Raw genomic sequence first — 13,459 nt, forward strand, 5'->3', positions numbered from 1 at the left:
GCGATAAAAGCTCGGCCGCTATAATTTCCATCCTGTGAAATTATTAAAATTCCATATTTTATCATGCAGACATTTGAAAAGGAAATACATTTTCTATTGCTACTGATCTTTATGTTTCTATTCTAAACTCAGGCTGCCCCATAGACTACCATGTATTCAGTGGCTGGGGCCAACATAGCCCCTGCCTCAGTGTCTCTTGCCAGCCCCAGGGGACTGTGAAACCCACAGGCACCTGTCTCCTTAGAGGTGAATGATTTTAGTTGGCTCCATATACAGCCTTGCTCCTATGGTGATTCACTGACTCTATTATTTTTTTACAATATTTTTTATTACAAAAGCAATAGAAGCGTGTTATAAAAAGGCAAATAATAGAGAACTAAATATAGAAAAGTTTAAGTCTTCCTGTTTTTCCTGCCAGTTGTATTTTCCTCACCAAGATCATTAAGGAGTGACCTTTCTAACATTCCCAATACTCACTTAAACACACACACATGGATGCACACGTGACCGTGCCCTGAATGGAATCATACCGTGTACATAACTCTGAAGTTTGCTTTTATTTAACAAAGCAAATCGTGGACATCTTCATGATCAGTACACATGGATCTGATGTGTATTTTTTTAAAAATGACTTTATTGAGGAGGTGTGAGATACAATAAAGTGCATGATTTGATAAGTTTGGCATTTGTAGCAGTCTTTAATGTTGCATAATAGTCTGTTGCTTAAATGCTCCGTATCTATTCATCTATTCCTCTATTGGCAGATGTCAAAATTGCTTCCATTTTTTTGCTAATACCAAATAAAATAAAATAAATTAAAATCAACTGCATCCCAACTTGCCTACATTTCCCCTGCACATTTGCCCTGGTTTTGCTTCTGTGAGGTGGAATATTAACTGTAGGACAGTTGATCAAATAAATGCTCATTTTACATCTTAATCAATCCATCAGATTCGTGTCCCAGAGCACAGACCTCTCTATTATGGACAGGATGTGTCCTCAGTTTGCTCTCTTTAAGGTAGGACCATGCACTCAAACCACCTTGGGAATCCCCAAATTTATATGACCCTGCTCCAACGTCCTTTGTAGAACCTCTCTATAGAACCTCCCCGTCTCTTTCCTGAACAGGAAGTCTCAGGAGAGGCTAGGCTGGCTTCCTCGAATTTGAATGGAGCAGGATAATTCTTAGAATTTTTGATCAGGGTTTAACCCACTATTCCTTGTAAGCTGCAGCAGTTACAGGCCTACTTAACTTCTCTGATCTTCAACCTCCTCATCTAAAATGGGGATAGAGAGTAAAAAAAAAAAGTGCTTTGCTCATTGGGTTGTGAGGATTCAGAGAAAGCCACGATGCAGAGCATATCTGATGGTGCACAGAAGGAACAATCTCCTCAAGGAATGACAGCCATTCTTATTGAGTGGATTCCTAAAATCATGCAGAGGCATGCAGTGTCCACTCTACCCAGATACAGGAAGGGTAACTTCTTTGGAAAATGAACAAAAGTCCCAGTTAGACCTAAAAGTAACTACTTTTGCAAACTTTTTAGACTAGCCCCGTTGGATATGGGCATTCCAATCCAGGGCAGGAAGAACTCAATGAAAAATTGATATAAACCAAATAGGAAACAGAATCACAGCATGCTGGTTCAGTGTGATTCCACCCACATAAAAACCGGTGTCTGACTCAGAAACTCAAAGGTCAAATATTTTCTCTCATATTCAGAAGCTAGAGTAAAATAATAAAGGACAGGGGGAGGGAAGGATAAGATTACATAAAGAACCAATCAAACACAAATTAATAGAAGAGTGAAAGGACATCTAGTAGAAGAAGGAGAGGCAGGGGAAGAGGGAGGGAACAGAGGGGATCATGAACTGAAATCAATTTCCATGCATGTATGAGTTTGTCAGGATGAGCCCCAAAACTATGAAAACCCTTAAGCTCTGATTTAAAAAAAAAAAAAAAAAAAAAAGCAGTGTGTAAGACATTGAGACTATTAGCCCATAAGACTACAAGGAAGGACTTGCATTTTTGTGGCATACCAAGTAGACCTTCTCAGACTTCCAGTAGCATGAAGATCTGAGGACCCGGCCTCTAGAGTCTAATTGGGAGGACATCTGGTCCAACTATTTACCCGAAACTGGAGTCCCCGTCTGGTCCATTTGGCCTTGGGGCTGGTGGTGAAGAGCTTACTGCCTTATAGAGAGCCCCCTCCTCCTTTGGATTACTTGAATGATTATACAGCTTCGACATGGTGCTTGCAGAAGAATTTTTTAGTCCTTCCCCCATATCCCAGGACCCCTTATGTTTCTGTATACTTCCCAAGGACAGCATCTGCATCTTTTTGTCTACCTTTAGGCTACCAGAATCTAACCTTCTCACTAACTCAGAAGCACCTGGGATACAATTAACCAGCTCACTACCCTCAGATGGGGTACTTTTAGTGGTGTTGGTGATGGTACACCAGTCCTGAAATCTTTTCTGGAGCAGGAAGCTACGTCTCCCACAGTGGTAACTGACTTGATGTCAATTCCCTGTTGGCTTCCTCTCCCCTGCATCCTCTCCACCTGCAACACCCATACCTCCCAAAGAAACCATGTGCAACCCAACTCTTGTCTTTGGTCTGTTTCTAGGTGGAGGGTGCAGGAGGACACAACTGAGACAATGCCTAACTCTTCTCTGACATTTACACTAGCTGGTTCTGGGTCTTCTGGGCCCTCCCTCTGGATCTGACTGAATCTCACCAAGTATCCACAGAATAATCCTTCCAGTGGTTTAAGTCAGTTCTTGAGTTTTCCCCTTTTCAGGGTTAAACAACTCCATGTCCTTGACCTGTTGCTTGTACCAGACTTGACCCAGTCCTGAAATGTTCCTCATGTTTCTGGAGAAGGAAAGACCAAACTACTAAGATCCTTTTGTCCTTGTTTGCCCTTATCTAAGGTGGGAAGAACAATCTCGGTTCGAGCAGAAAACTTCAAAGTTGACAGAATTACTTCGCTGCAATGATGAGGTCAAAGAGAATAGAGCTAAGTTGAAACACTCTTTGCTTCCATGTGAAGAACCCGGGGGACCAAGCCAGAATGAATGTCCCAGTTCATAAGACAAATGTCAAAGTGCACATGACTAATGAAACAACAGACTGAGCTCCAAGTTAGGAGAGAACAGTCCCTCCATTATGATTCTGTACAGGTGTCTTCTAATGTGAACCACTGCTTAAGCCGAGGGCAGGAATTAGAGTCTGCCTTGATATTACCAGGCAGTAAGTGTGTGATTTGAAGCTAAGAACACCTGGATTCAAATCTTGGCTGTCAGACAGCTCTCCTATGTCTTAGCTCCTCCACCCATAAACTTGTTAAAGACAAGTTGAGAAGAAAGTGATGCCGTGACTTTAAAATGCTCAATAGGGTGACAACAGCTCTGGACACATTGTAAGTCCCTAGCACATGGCAGCCAGTAGAGCAGCCATTGCAGAAATATTACTCAATGAAAGTGTAGTGAGTCCCAGAGCTCCCATCCAGATGTCTCTCATGAAGGTGGGAAGGTGTGCTGGACATTGTCCATTCCCAGAGAGCTCCCTAGGGCAGCCAGTGAGGATCAGTGTGACAGAGAAGAAGCTACCAAAATGACCAGAACCCCAGGCCAGAAGCGGGGCAAGGCATGTGTGACAGAACCACAGAAATAAGGTAGAAAATGGAAGAAAAAATGAACAGAAGAGAGGGACAATCAGATAGTAGCCATCAGAGCCCAAAGGCAGGGAGGAGAACAGGGTGTCTTGGTGGCCATTATGTTCCCTGAAGGCTTGAAAAATGGACTAGAATAATGGAGATAGGAGAGCCCAACTATGTTGGAGGAAGAGTGAGCTCTTCTTGTGATGAATCATTTGGCTACAACAGGGCGGAGTAGCAAGGAGACTAGAAATCCTATGGGAAAGATGAGAACAGATCTTTCTCTCTCCTTTAGGGCAGGATGAGGAGGAGATGCTACATCCTGTGACATTCCAAGAACACCTTTCAATTAACTCATTAAATCTCCCCTGGAGATTCTGCAGCATATGGCTCAGCCCCTACAAGGGAGTGTGGCAATGGTTCTAGGACCAAATGGGCCTGGCTTTGTGTGACTCTACCTCTTTAAGCCTCTGTTAGTTTCTCTGAAAATAGAGCTCCCATTGCCCCTTCAGCTGTGTTATTGTAAGGAACAAGGAGACCCACACCTGGCCCTCTGCACACTCCAGGGACTCGTTCTCGGCTGTTACCCTCCATCTAGTCAGCCCCACGTGTTGGCTTCCAGAGCAGGTGCTTGCTCAGGTGGACGCAGGAAGTCTTGGGGATACACAGAGCTGTTTAAGGGGCATCCAGGAAGGCCAAGACATGAGGGAGAAGAAAGACACTCATTACCTTGTGTTTCCAGACCCTAAATCTCTGGGTCCTGTTGTTAGGCCAAGAAGGACTAGTAGGCTGGAAAGCATTTTCTCCTTGGAATCAATATATCTGTTTCGCTGTCCGGTTCCTCCACCTGATAGCTGTTTATCACTGACTGGCGCACTATGTTCCTCATCTGTGAAGTGGGGGTGTTAATAGTCACCGTGCCTGCCACACAGACTGAGAGGACAATCAAATCAGATGCAGGAGGTAGGGGTTATGTGGATGCTAGTGTGCTTTATATGTATGAGCATGTAGGGGGCCTCTTCCTGGCTGGGCTGCAGAATTCAGTGGAAAGAAGATTCAAAATTCAGCACTCTGGAGATTTTAAGGGGTAATAAAGGTATGGCAGTGCTGCTGCTGAGTGATGGAAGTGTCCCTGAGACCCTGGGCAGGCACTGAGCAACATCTCTGGGCATTGCCTGTAGCCAGAGTTATCCATCTTGGCTTCTAAAATGTTTGTGTTTGCTGCTGATAACACTGACAGTGACAGACAATGCAATTTTCTCCTGCTCTACTCAGACATAACCACCACAAACCCAGCCCCGGAGCAGCCTGCCCAGGCTGAGGCCCACTGTAGCATTGATTCTTGCTGATTTTCAGACAGCCCCTGAAGCCCCATGCCCACCGCCCTGCCAGGTTTCAGACAGGGGCTGTATGTGGACTGTTGGATAGAAATGAGTTGAACCATGAACTCTTGCCGGGTGACCCAGGGATGGGGAGGGGTAGCGGGATGGAGCCCATGGAATGAGGGAGAATGTCAGGGTTGTCCTCCCTGCCACTGGAACTAACTAGACCCTGAGGACATCCATGTGCTGAGGGACTCTGGGAGAAGTGGGCCTGGATATGGACCTCGCTTGAACAGGAACAGAGAGGGTGTAAAGACCAGTTGTAGACAAGGGTCTTTTAAGCCTTCAGATCATCCCAGACATAAGAAGGTAAGAATGGGACCTGACCCACTTGCTTCCAGGGTTGCATCCCCGTCCACTCCAGGTTTGTCCCTCATGGTCCTGCCATAGGGACCCAGTTGCAGCTCCGCATAGTGCATGGATGCGTAGGCTTCTCCAAACACAGCCTATTTGCACTACCCAGAATGCTTTGCCTCTGCTTCCCTGATGCTTTTTAAGTTGGCTGTCTGATTCCTACTTATCTTCACCAGCAGTTGAAGCAGAATTTTTTGACCTCTCACTCTTCCACCTAGTGAGCCCACCTTGGCCCTATGGTCCCTCTTGTTGGCATTGGAGTGTGCTGGAAAAATGGCTTGTGGACATTTTGAGTTCCTATATGGCTTAATTGACAGAGCCATACTTAACTTAGTGTTTTCTATAAGATGGCTGCACGGAAGAAATTTCAATAAAGCTCTGATGAGCACATAAGTGGGTGGATGCATAAGTCACTAGAACAAGAAACAACTCCAGGATATGGGTTGTGATTGCACATGGGATGTTTCTTAGAGATTGGAAAATGGGAATTGGGCAGGGTGACCCACAATATAGCTGTCTCCAGGCATAAGGGGTCTGGTGTTCACTGGTCCTAAATGTAGACCCTGAAGATCACTTTTGACCAGAGAGTGCTCTGGTCACCATCCTCCCACATCTGTTGGCTTAAAGACTTGGTGTGAGACACAATAAGACTTACAGCTTAGCAGAGAGGATGGGTAAGGAGGCATTTAAAGAGCTCTGCTAAAGCCACTGCCACTCAGGGGTGACTATACCTGTCATGGAGGAACACCAGAGGCTTAACCCTCTGGGGAGAAGTATCAGCATCCAGCTCTGCTACTATATACTATCTAAGGACCCCAGGGACTCATCAAGGCAGACCCAATTTCTTCCTACTTCAGAGACTGTCAGACTGGAAAAAAAAAAAAAATCCATCAATATGCTATTTACCAGAGACACACTTCAGATTTAAAGATACAAATATGTTGAAAGTAAAAGAATAGAAGAGGATATATTATGCAAACAACAGGAACAAAACAACTGAAGTGGCTTATGAATATCCAAGAAAACAGACTTTAAAACAAAAAACTTATCACTGCAAAATATCACTTTAAAATGACAAAATGTTCATGATATCAGATGTTTGTAACAATGACAAAGATCTATGAAGACAAATTGACCAAATTAAGGAAATAAGTAGACAATTCCACAACTGAGTTGTAGACTTTGATACTATACTTCTAAGTATGGTTAGAAAATAGAATCTTAGCAAGGAAATAGAAGACTTGAATGACACTCCGCAGAAGTTAGGCCTAACCCTACCTGGCCCTCATCAGAAGCAGAATGCATAGTTTTTTCCTCCATGTTTTCTCATGGAACATTCTCTATGATGGACCATATGACAGACCATAAAACAAACCTTGATAAATGTGAAAGGAGTGAAATTGTACAAAGTGCGTTCACTGATTACAAGGAGGCAAAATTAGAAATTAAGAACAGAAAGGAACTTGGGAAATTCACAAGTATATAGAAAGTAAATAACCCACTACTGAATAATCAGTGAGTGAAAAACAAAATGTCACAAAGCATTAGGAACATACTTTGAGATGAGTGAAAATAGGCCTAGCCCACTACCTTGACCCTGGTGTCCTCTGCTGTGAAAATCATCCCTGCTCCACCCGCCTCCTAGTGTCCTGGTGTAAGTCCCATGGCTCTTGGAGGCGAGTGTGCTCTGTAACTGAAAGAGAGTATGGCTCTGCTCCCCAGTGGCCACGGGGCACCAGTCTTGGCCCTGCCCGCCCCACAGTGGGGCCTGCAGGTTCACACTGCACCTGGCCAGGCCCTGGGCAGCCCTTGTCCACACTGGCTGTGCCGCCCTCACCTCTGGATAGGACAAGGCTCTTGCTACTCCTGCTCAGGACATGTCACCCCTCACCCCCAGCTTCTCCCCAGTTCCCATTTTTCTTCCAGGGGCCCCACAGACCTGAGATTTGAAAGTGTTCCAAGGTGACATCTGGGCCAACCCCTCTCTTGGAGATGAAGAAAGTGAAGCCCAGGGAGAGGTGATTTCTCCAAGGCCATGGGCCCAAAGGTGGCAGAGGCTCCCTTCTGCCGTGACCTCAGGGTCCTCAGGACACTTCCCCGTGACCCCCGAGGCCAGCCTCTGACAATGTGCCTGGCCTCAACCTTGTCCTCTGATGTTTTCCTCGCGTCATCCTTTTCCTCATGTCTTCCAGGCACTTTGATGTTAATGAGCGGAGCCAATGTTTACGGAGTGTTCAAAACTAGCCGGGCATTCTGCTGTTCTCACATGACCCTCAACAACCTTAAGGGGCAGGTACCAGCATTATTCCCATTTCAGAGATGAGAAAGTCAAGGCTCAGCAAAGGTAAGTGACTTTCCAGAACACACACATCCTCGGTGCAATGGATTTGGGCTTTGTACCACTTGGTCTAACTGCAAAACCCCCCTTCTGGCGGGCAAGCTGCTTGGGCAGTTCCTGCTAGCCCGCCGTTTCCTGGGCTACTTTCCTGGTTTCCTCCTGCTTCCGGACAGCTTCCATGAGTGCCATCTTGGGTTTCTCCCTTTAAAACTGCCCACCTCCCAGGTCTGGAGCCCTGGAACCTCTGGCCCCACACTTGGGTCCTTTCACTCTCCTGTCCTTCAGGGCAGGAGCACTGGACTGCATCCTGAGACATCCCAGGAAGCTGCTGGCCTCAGGCCAAACCTTTGTGAGGGGACACCCAGGACGGTGACCTGAGAAATAAAAGACATTTGTTTCCTTAAAGCGGAGATTCCTGACAATGGAAGAGAAACAGAAGCCAGGACCCCACTGGGCTAACACGACTCCTGTGTGGGAGTGTGGGGGTGCCAAGATTCTGCCCCTCCTGGTCTCTGTTTCTCATCTATAAAATGAGACAGTGAGGGGCCCCATGTGTCCCTTCCGTCTCCAGCTTCTGGGCCACGTGAGAAAGCTGCCGAGTGGTCTCTGATCTGCCTTAGAGCTCTGGGACTCAAGGATGATAAATACAAGGCTTTATTATGTCCTTGTCTTCCTTCGTGTGCCTCTTAAGTGATTAGCGTAATACTCTGTACACAATAGACTTTTAATTAATATTTGTGTAATGCATAGATGCATGAGCCCCCCACCCCTGGAGCTCACGGGAGGGAACCTAGTCCTGTGTGACAGCGGTCCGCAGAGCCCATCCAGATGTCTTCCCACCTCTCTTCCAGGGAAAAGTAGGCCAATTGGCAGCAGAGCTGCCCCAGGCCCTGGGCTGAGAGGGGGCCTGGGCCCAGCTGTGTACCTCTGGATGTCCTCCCCAGGGGTGAGGAGGGAGCAAGCTGGCTCTCGGGGGGCTTTGACTGCTTTTGCCTCTGGGCAGGTGAGCAGGAAGGGAAGCAGTGTGACCCCGACCTGAGAGAGACCCAGGCTTGGGCTGCAAGAGCAAAGCCTCCTCTGTAATTGTGACCCCATGTGGAGGGATGTGGTTCTCCAGCCGGGGAGACCCCTCTGTCATGCTCCTGGCCCCTGTCTACCTTCCCCTGCCAGGAAAGAGGACCCTTTTCTTTCTCAGGGTGCACTATCATCTCTGTCCCCAGAACTTCACGTTCACTTGATCCAACCCGCTTTCTCGACTGAAGGGAGGAGAAGACGCCTGCTCAGAGGGCACAGAGCTGTGCGGGAGAAGCGCACAAGCAGGGCACATTGGACCGTGGGAGGGGGCTGCCTTCAACAGGTAAGTCCCCGCTTCTCCTCTGCAGCCTGGGGACCTAACAGAAGCACCCGGCCCCCAGCATACATGTCCCACCTGGACCCAGCTCAGGGCTTCCCTCCCCCATCTCCATGACTCCTCCCACACCTTATGGAGTTGTCCCTGGATGGCCCTCTGGTTCCTTGAGGAAGGAGAAGACCACTCACATCCTTTCAGAGCGCGCCAGGGCCTATCGCAGCGCCTAACACCCTGCTGCTGCGGCTAGCCCCTCCCGGGCTCCAGACTCAAGTTGAACTTGATTGCCATTGCGGCAGGAGGCGATGGGTGGTTAAGAGGAGGACGATTCTCAAGGGAATAAGTGAGTTCTCCCTCTCTGAGGACTGGAACAGTTACTATATGCTGCACTGGCAGCTCCTTTAAAATTGGAAAATTATAAGAAGGCCGAGCCATGGTCCAGGTGACTCCATTTTGTTCTGCGAAGCTGTCCTTTAAAACCGTTTCTCCATCCCAGCCTCCTACCGGCCATCATCTCAAGCTGAGAAGCTGAACAGAGACTGCCCCCAAGTCCCGGTGCCACTCAGATGCCAGAAAACCCCTCAAAGCCAGAGCTGTGACCCTGTCTGTCTGCAGGCCCAGCGCCTGGCGGGATCACACTCTTGGCTCTGCCTTTTGTTCTGCCTCTATATAAAGTGATGACTGCACTGTGGACAGCATTCTCCTCTCTCTCTCTCTCTCTCTCTCTCTCTCATCTCTCTCTCTCTCTCTCTCTCTCTCTCTCTCTCTCTCCCCCTCTCTCCCTGTGTCTCTGTTAATTAGCCCCTCCATGAAGGTGATGGATCTGGCCTGTTAGGACCCTCAGAGTTAAGCCTCTGGCCTGGGTAACAGTGGGAGCGCAGGTTGTATTCTAAGTGAAGCTGCCCTCGGTGCTGTTCCTCTTTTCTGCCACTTTGTGATGCATATGAAAGCCCTCGCCAGAAACCCAGCCATACCCTGGTGCTTCCCCACCTCTGGACCCTGAGTCAAAAAAACCTTTCCTTATAAAATGACCTGGAAGTATTCTCAGAGAATGGGCTGCAACTCCTGCCCTGTTTCTCCAGTCTCTTACCCACTGCCTTTATGCTCAGGCCTGTTCCCACCTCTGAGCCAATCCTGCCCCAGTGGGAACTGAAGAAAGAAGTCTATTGGCAGGAACAGGACTGGGGGGCTCAGCTGTGTTCTCCCTGAAATCTTACTGCAGGTGAGTCCCTGGGCTAGATTTATGTTCCTGCAGGCCCTCCAGTTACAGACCAGCTTTGGGTAGCAGTTCCTCTCTGATCTAAGGCAGCTCCTTTCTGGCTTTTCATGCATTCCTTCACTTACACCCCTAACTCCTGTTTATAGTTGACCTGTTCTGGCTAAGTCTAGGGAAAGGGTTTCAGAATTCTTGTTGGAGAAACAGGCTGGAGGAGATCAAGTTTAAGGTGACTAGATGTGGAGTTAGGAGACTCAGAGAATCCTTGTCCCACTCTAAGACCCTGGGCCACACTCCTATCCCTGGACTTGGGTTCCTCATCCTCAAATGAACAGATTTCAAGAAAATGAAGGTAAGTTCTTAAGGTTTAACAGCTTGGTAGAGACAATGGATGCTCTTTGCAGATATACTCTTGCATAGGATATTTTGCAAAAAGTGTACTGAGCAGCCCCCTGAGAGCTTGAGGGGCAGTGCTTTTTCAGTGAACTCAATTCCTAAGGTATTCTAAGTCCTATGGTTAATAACTCCACAATGACTAAAGTGTTCAGGGTCTGATCCTTGTAACTTTAACCAATGTCTGTGACCCCAATCCTAAGCAGAATGCATCTGATGTTAGATTGTTTGCTTTTTTCTTTACTTTTGCATTCGTTTCATTTTGATCATTGAGAGATCAGACATTGATCAGTCTGGGAGGAAAACAGCAAGACTGATCTGTGTTTTCTAGAGTCTCCAGGAGAGGTATCCCGCCTGCTCTCCTTCCCATCTACATCCATCCGTGAGCTTAAGGCAGCTGGGGTGGAGGGTGATTCATTTTCCTAATAAAACACATCCATCCCGTTTCCAGAGGTAACAGATTGGCGATATCCCCAGGGCTAGACTGGGGAAATAAAGTAATAACGTTATCAGTCTTCACAGAGCTATTTAAATACAGATTGGGTTGCTGGGGAGATGAAAGGGGGTCCCTTTTGTTATGAAAATGAAGGGAGCTGGGAGGGTTGAGTTTGTGTTTTGATATGTTAATGAGCCTGGAAGCCACCCAGAGTGGGGACTGCTGGGGAGGCTGAGTTGCCCAGCATATTTATTTGTGCAGTTTAATTTAACAGCTAGGCTACAACAGAGCTGCAATCAGGATTGTGTAAAGATAATTACAGCCCTATTATTAATCAGATGCCTGCAGTAGATGGTTTGCTAGTTTGCAGCCACCGAGGCTGCATACAGATCTGCAGCCAGCCCGACCCAGCACCACTGTGGTCTCATTCTGCCATCTAGTGGCACCTCCAGGAATTGCTGAGGGAAAACAAATGTTTTGAGTTCTTTAAATGATGAAAACATCTTCCAGAAGGAACAGAAATCGCTGCCCTACTGAAAAGATAAGATATGGAAAGGTCCTTGGAAATCAGATGACCAGTCTGCCCTTTGTACTGATGCTGGATTTGAGATCTGAGAGAGTAACTAGCTCAAGGGCATAGCTTTTAAGATCGAAGTTTTAAAATTCTAAATCCATTGATTTTTCTGAAATGTTAATGGACTGAAAATATAAACACAAATATTTCTCCATCCCTCCCCCTTTCATCGTTTCCATTTTTCAACTCTTTTGCATGATGTTTCGATTCCATGTTTCTTTGGTTCTTTTCGACTCAGATCCTGATGTTTTTTGAGCCTACTTTCTCCTGGTTCCTGTGCAGAATGGCTTTGGGTGAGTCCAAATGAGACAGTTACACCTGCAGAGAATGGACTGGCCTGTAGAACTGGAAGACTTAGGGGGCGTTCTGGGCCTGTTGAGAGGAAGACCAGATGGCCAGTGGGATTCCTGGACTTGAGCTTTTCTCAGGCAGTCTAGGGACGCCAGAGGGAGGAGAAGGCATAGAAGGAAAAGGACGCTTTTGATTTGACTCCTGTTAAAGTTGTCCTTGCGACATCCACACTTGCCAGCTAAGCACTGTCCTCCCGAATAGGCACAGGGGGACGATGAGGGATGAGCTGAGTCCTTTACACTCTGGCAGAGAGATGGGCACATGAATGGTTTTGTGATGTAGGATCAGTTTTGCAGAGGCAAAACCCTGGAGAGGCTGTCGCCCGGCTGGTGGCCCCTTTGAGGGACGGTCCTTTCAAAGAGCAAAAAATATTAAAATTAAGATTGAACATGGATTGTGCTTCCCCCGTCTTATCTCTTGAAGAAAATTAAAGTGAATCTCAGCACCACTCCCTATGACCTCCTTTCCTCCTCCTGGAGCACGGCACACTGCACATGCCTAGAACTTCCACCAGCCAAAAAACTTAAGGTGGGAGAGTTAGAAGAATGAAGAGACAAGCCACGACTGGAGAAACGTGTGCCTCGGGTGTCTGAGAGAAGGCTGTGTCCACATGTAGATGAGGGACCTGTGAAATTAGGCAATTACAAACAGATAAGCCAATTAAAAGTGGATAAATAATCTGACAAGTCACCAAAGAAAAAATAGAAAGTATCGATGCATTTAAACTCCATCCATGTCTTTTCGTGACTTGATGGTCCATTTTTTTCTCTGACTTCATGGTATGGATCTGAATAGATGGCAGATAAAGCAAATAAGATGTTCCACATCCCATGTCATTAGAGAATTGCAAATTAAAACCACGAGCTACCGCTACATACCTATTAAAATGACCCAAATGCAAAACATTGACAATATCAAATGCTGGCAAGGATGTGTAGGAACAGAGCTCTCCACTGATGTAGAAATTAGAAATGGTATAGCCACTTTGGAAGACAGCTTGGCAGTTTCTTATATAACCAAATATCTATTACACAATTTGGGAATTGAACCCAGGGGTGGTTAACTACTGAGCCATATCCCCAGTCCTTTTTCATTTAAAAATTTTTTTTATTTTTTATTTTTGAGACAGAGTCTTGCTAAGTTGCTTAGGGCCTCACTAAGTTGCAGAGGCTGCCTTTAAAATTGTGATCCTCCTGCCTCAGCCTCCTAAGTTGCTGGTGCCACCACACCAGGCCCCAATATATTCTTACTACATGCCCAAATTAGTTGAAAACTTACATTTACATACATACAAATGTTTACAGCACTTAAAATCAGCATACTACAGTGATGTAACCACATTAATGATTTTAGCAACCCCATTCACAATAGCTAAACTGTGGAACCCACATAGATGCCCTTCAA

General features: G+C 46.6%; 1 protein-coding gene across 1 annotated transcript in view; it reads right to left on the reverse strand.

Moving 5' to 3' along the window:
* Nucleotides 1-12,047: 12,047 nt before the first annotated feature.
* LOC306655844 (acid-sensing ion channel 2) overlaps nt 12,048-13,459 on the reverse strand; it is a 395,438-nt gene continuing 394,026 nt past the window's right edge. The window contains exon 2 of the mRNA XM_079130524.1: nt 12,048-12,406. Within this exon, the coding sequence (XP_078986650.1) occupies nt 12,200-12,406 (207 nt within the window). The 3' untranslated portion in view covers nt 12,048-12,199. The remainder of the gene's footprint in view (nt 12,407-13,459) is intronic.

This window comes from Sciurus vulgaris (genome assembly GCF_902686455.1).
Source record: "Sciurus vulgaris genome assembly, chromosome: 3".
NCBI lineage: Eukaryota > Metazoa > Chordata > Mammalia > Rodentia > Sciuridae > Sciurus > Sciurus vulgaris.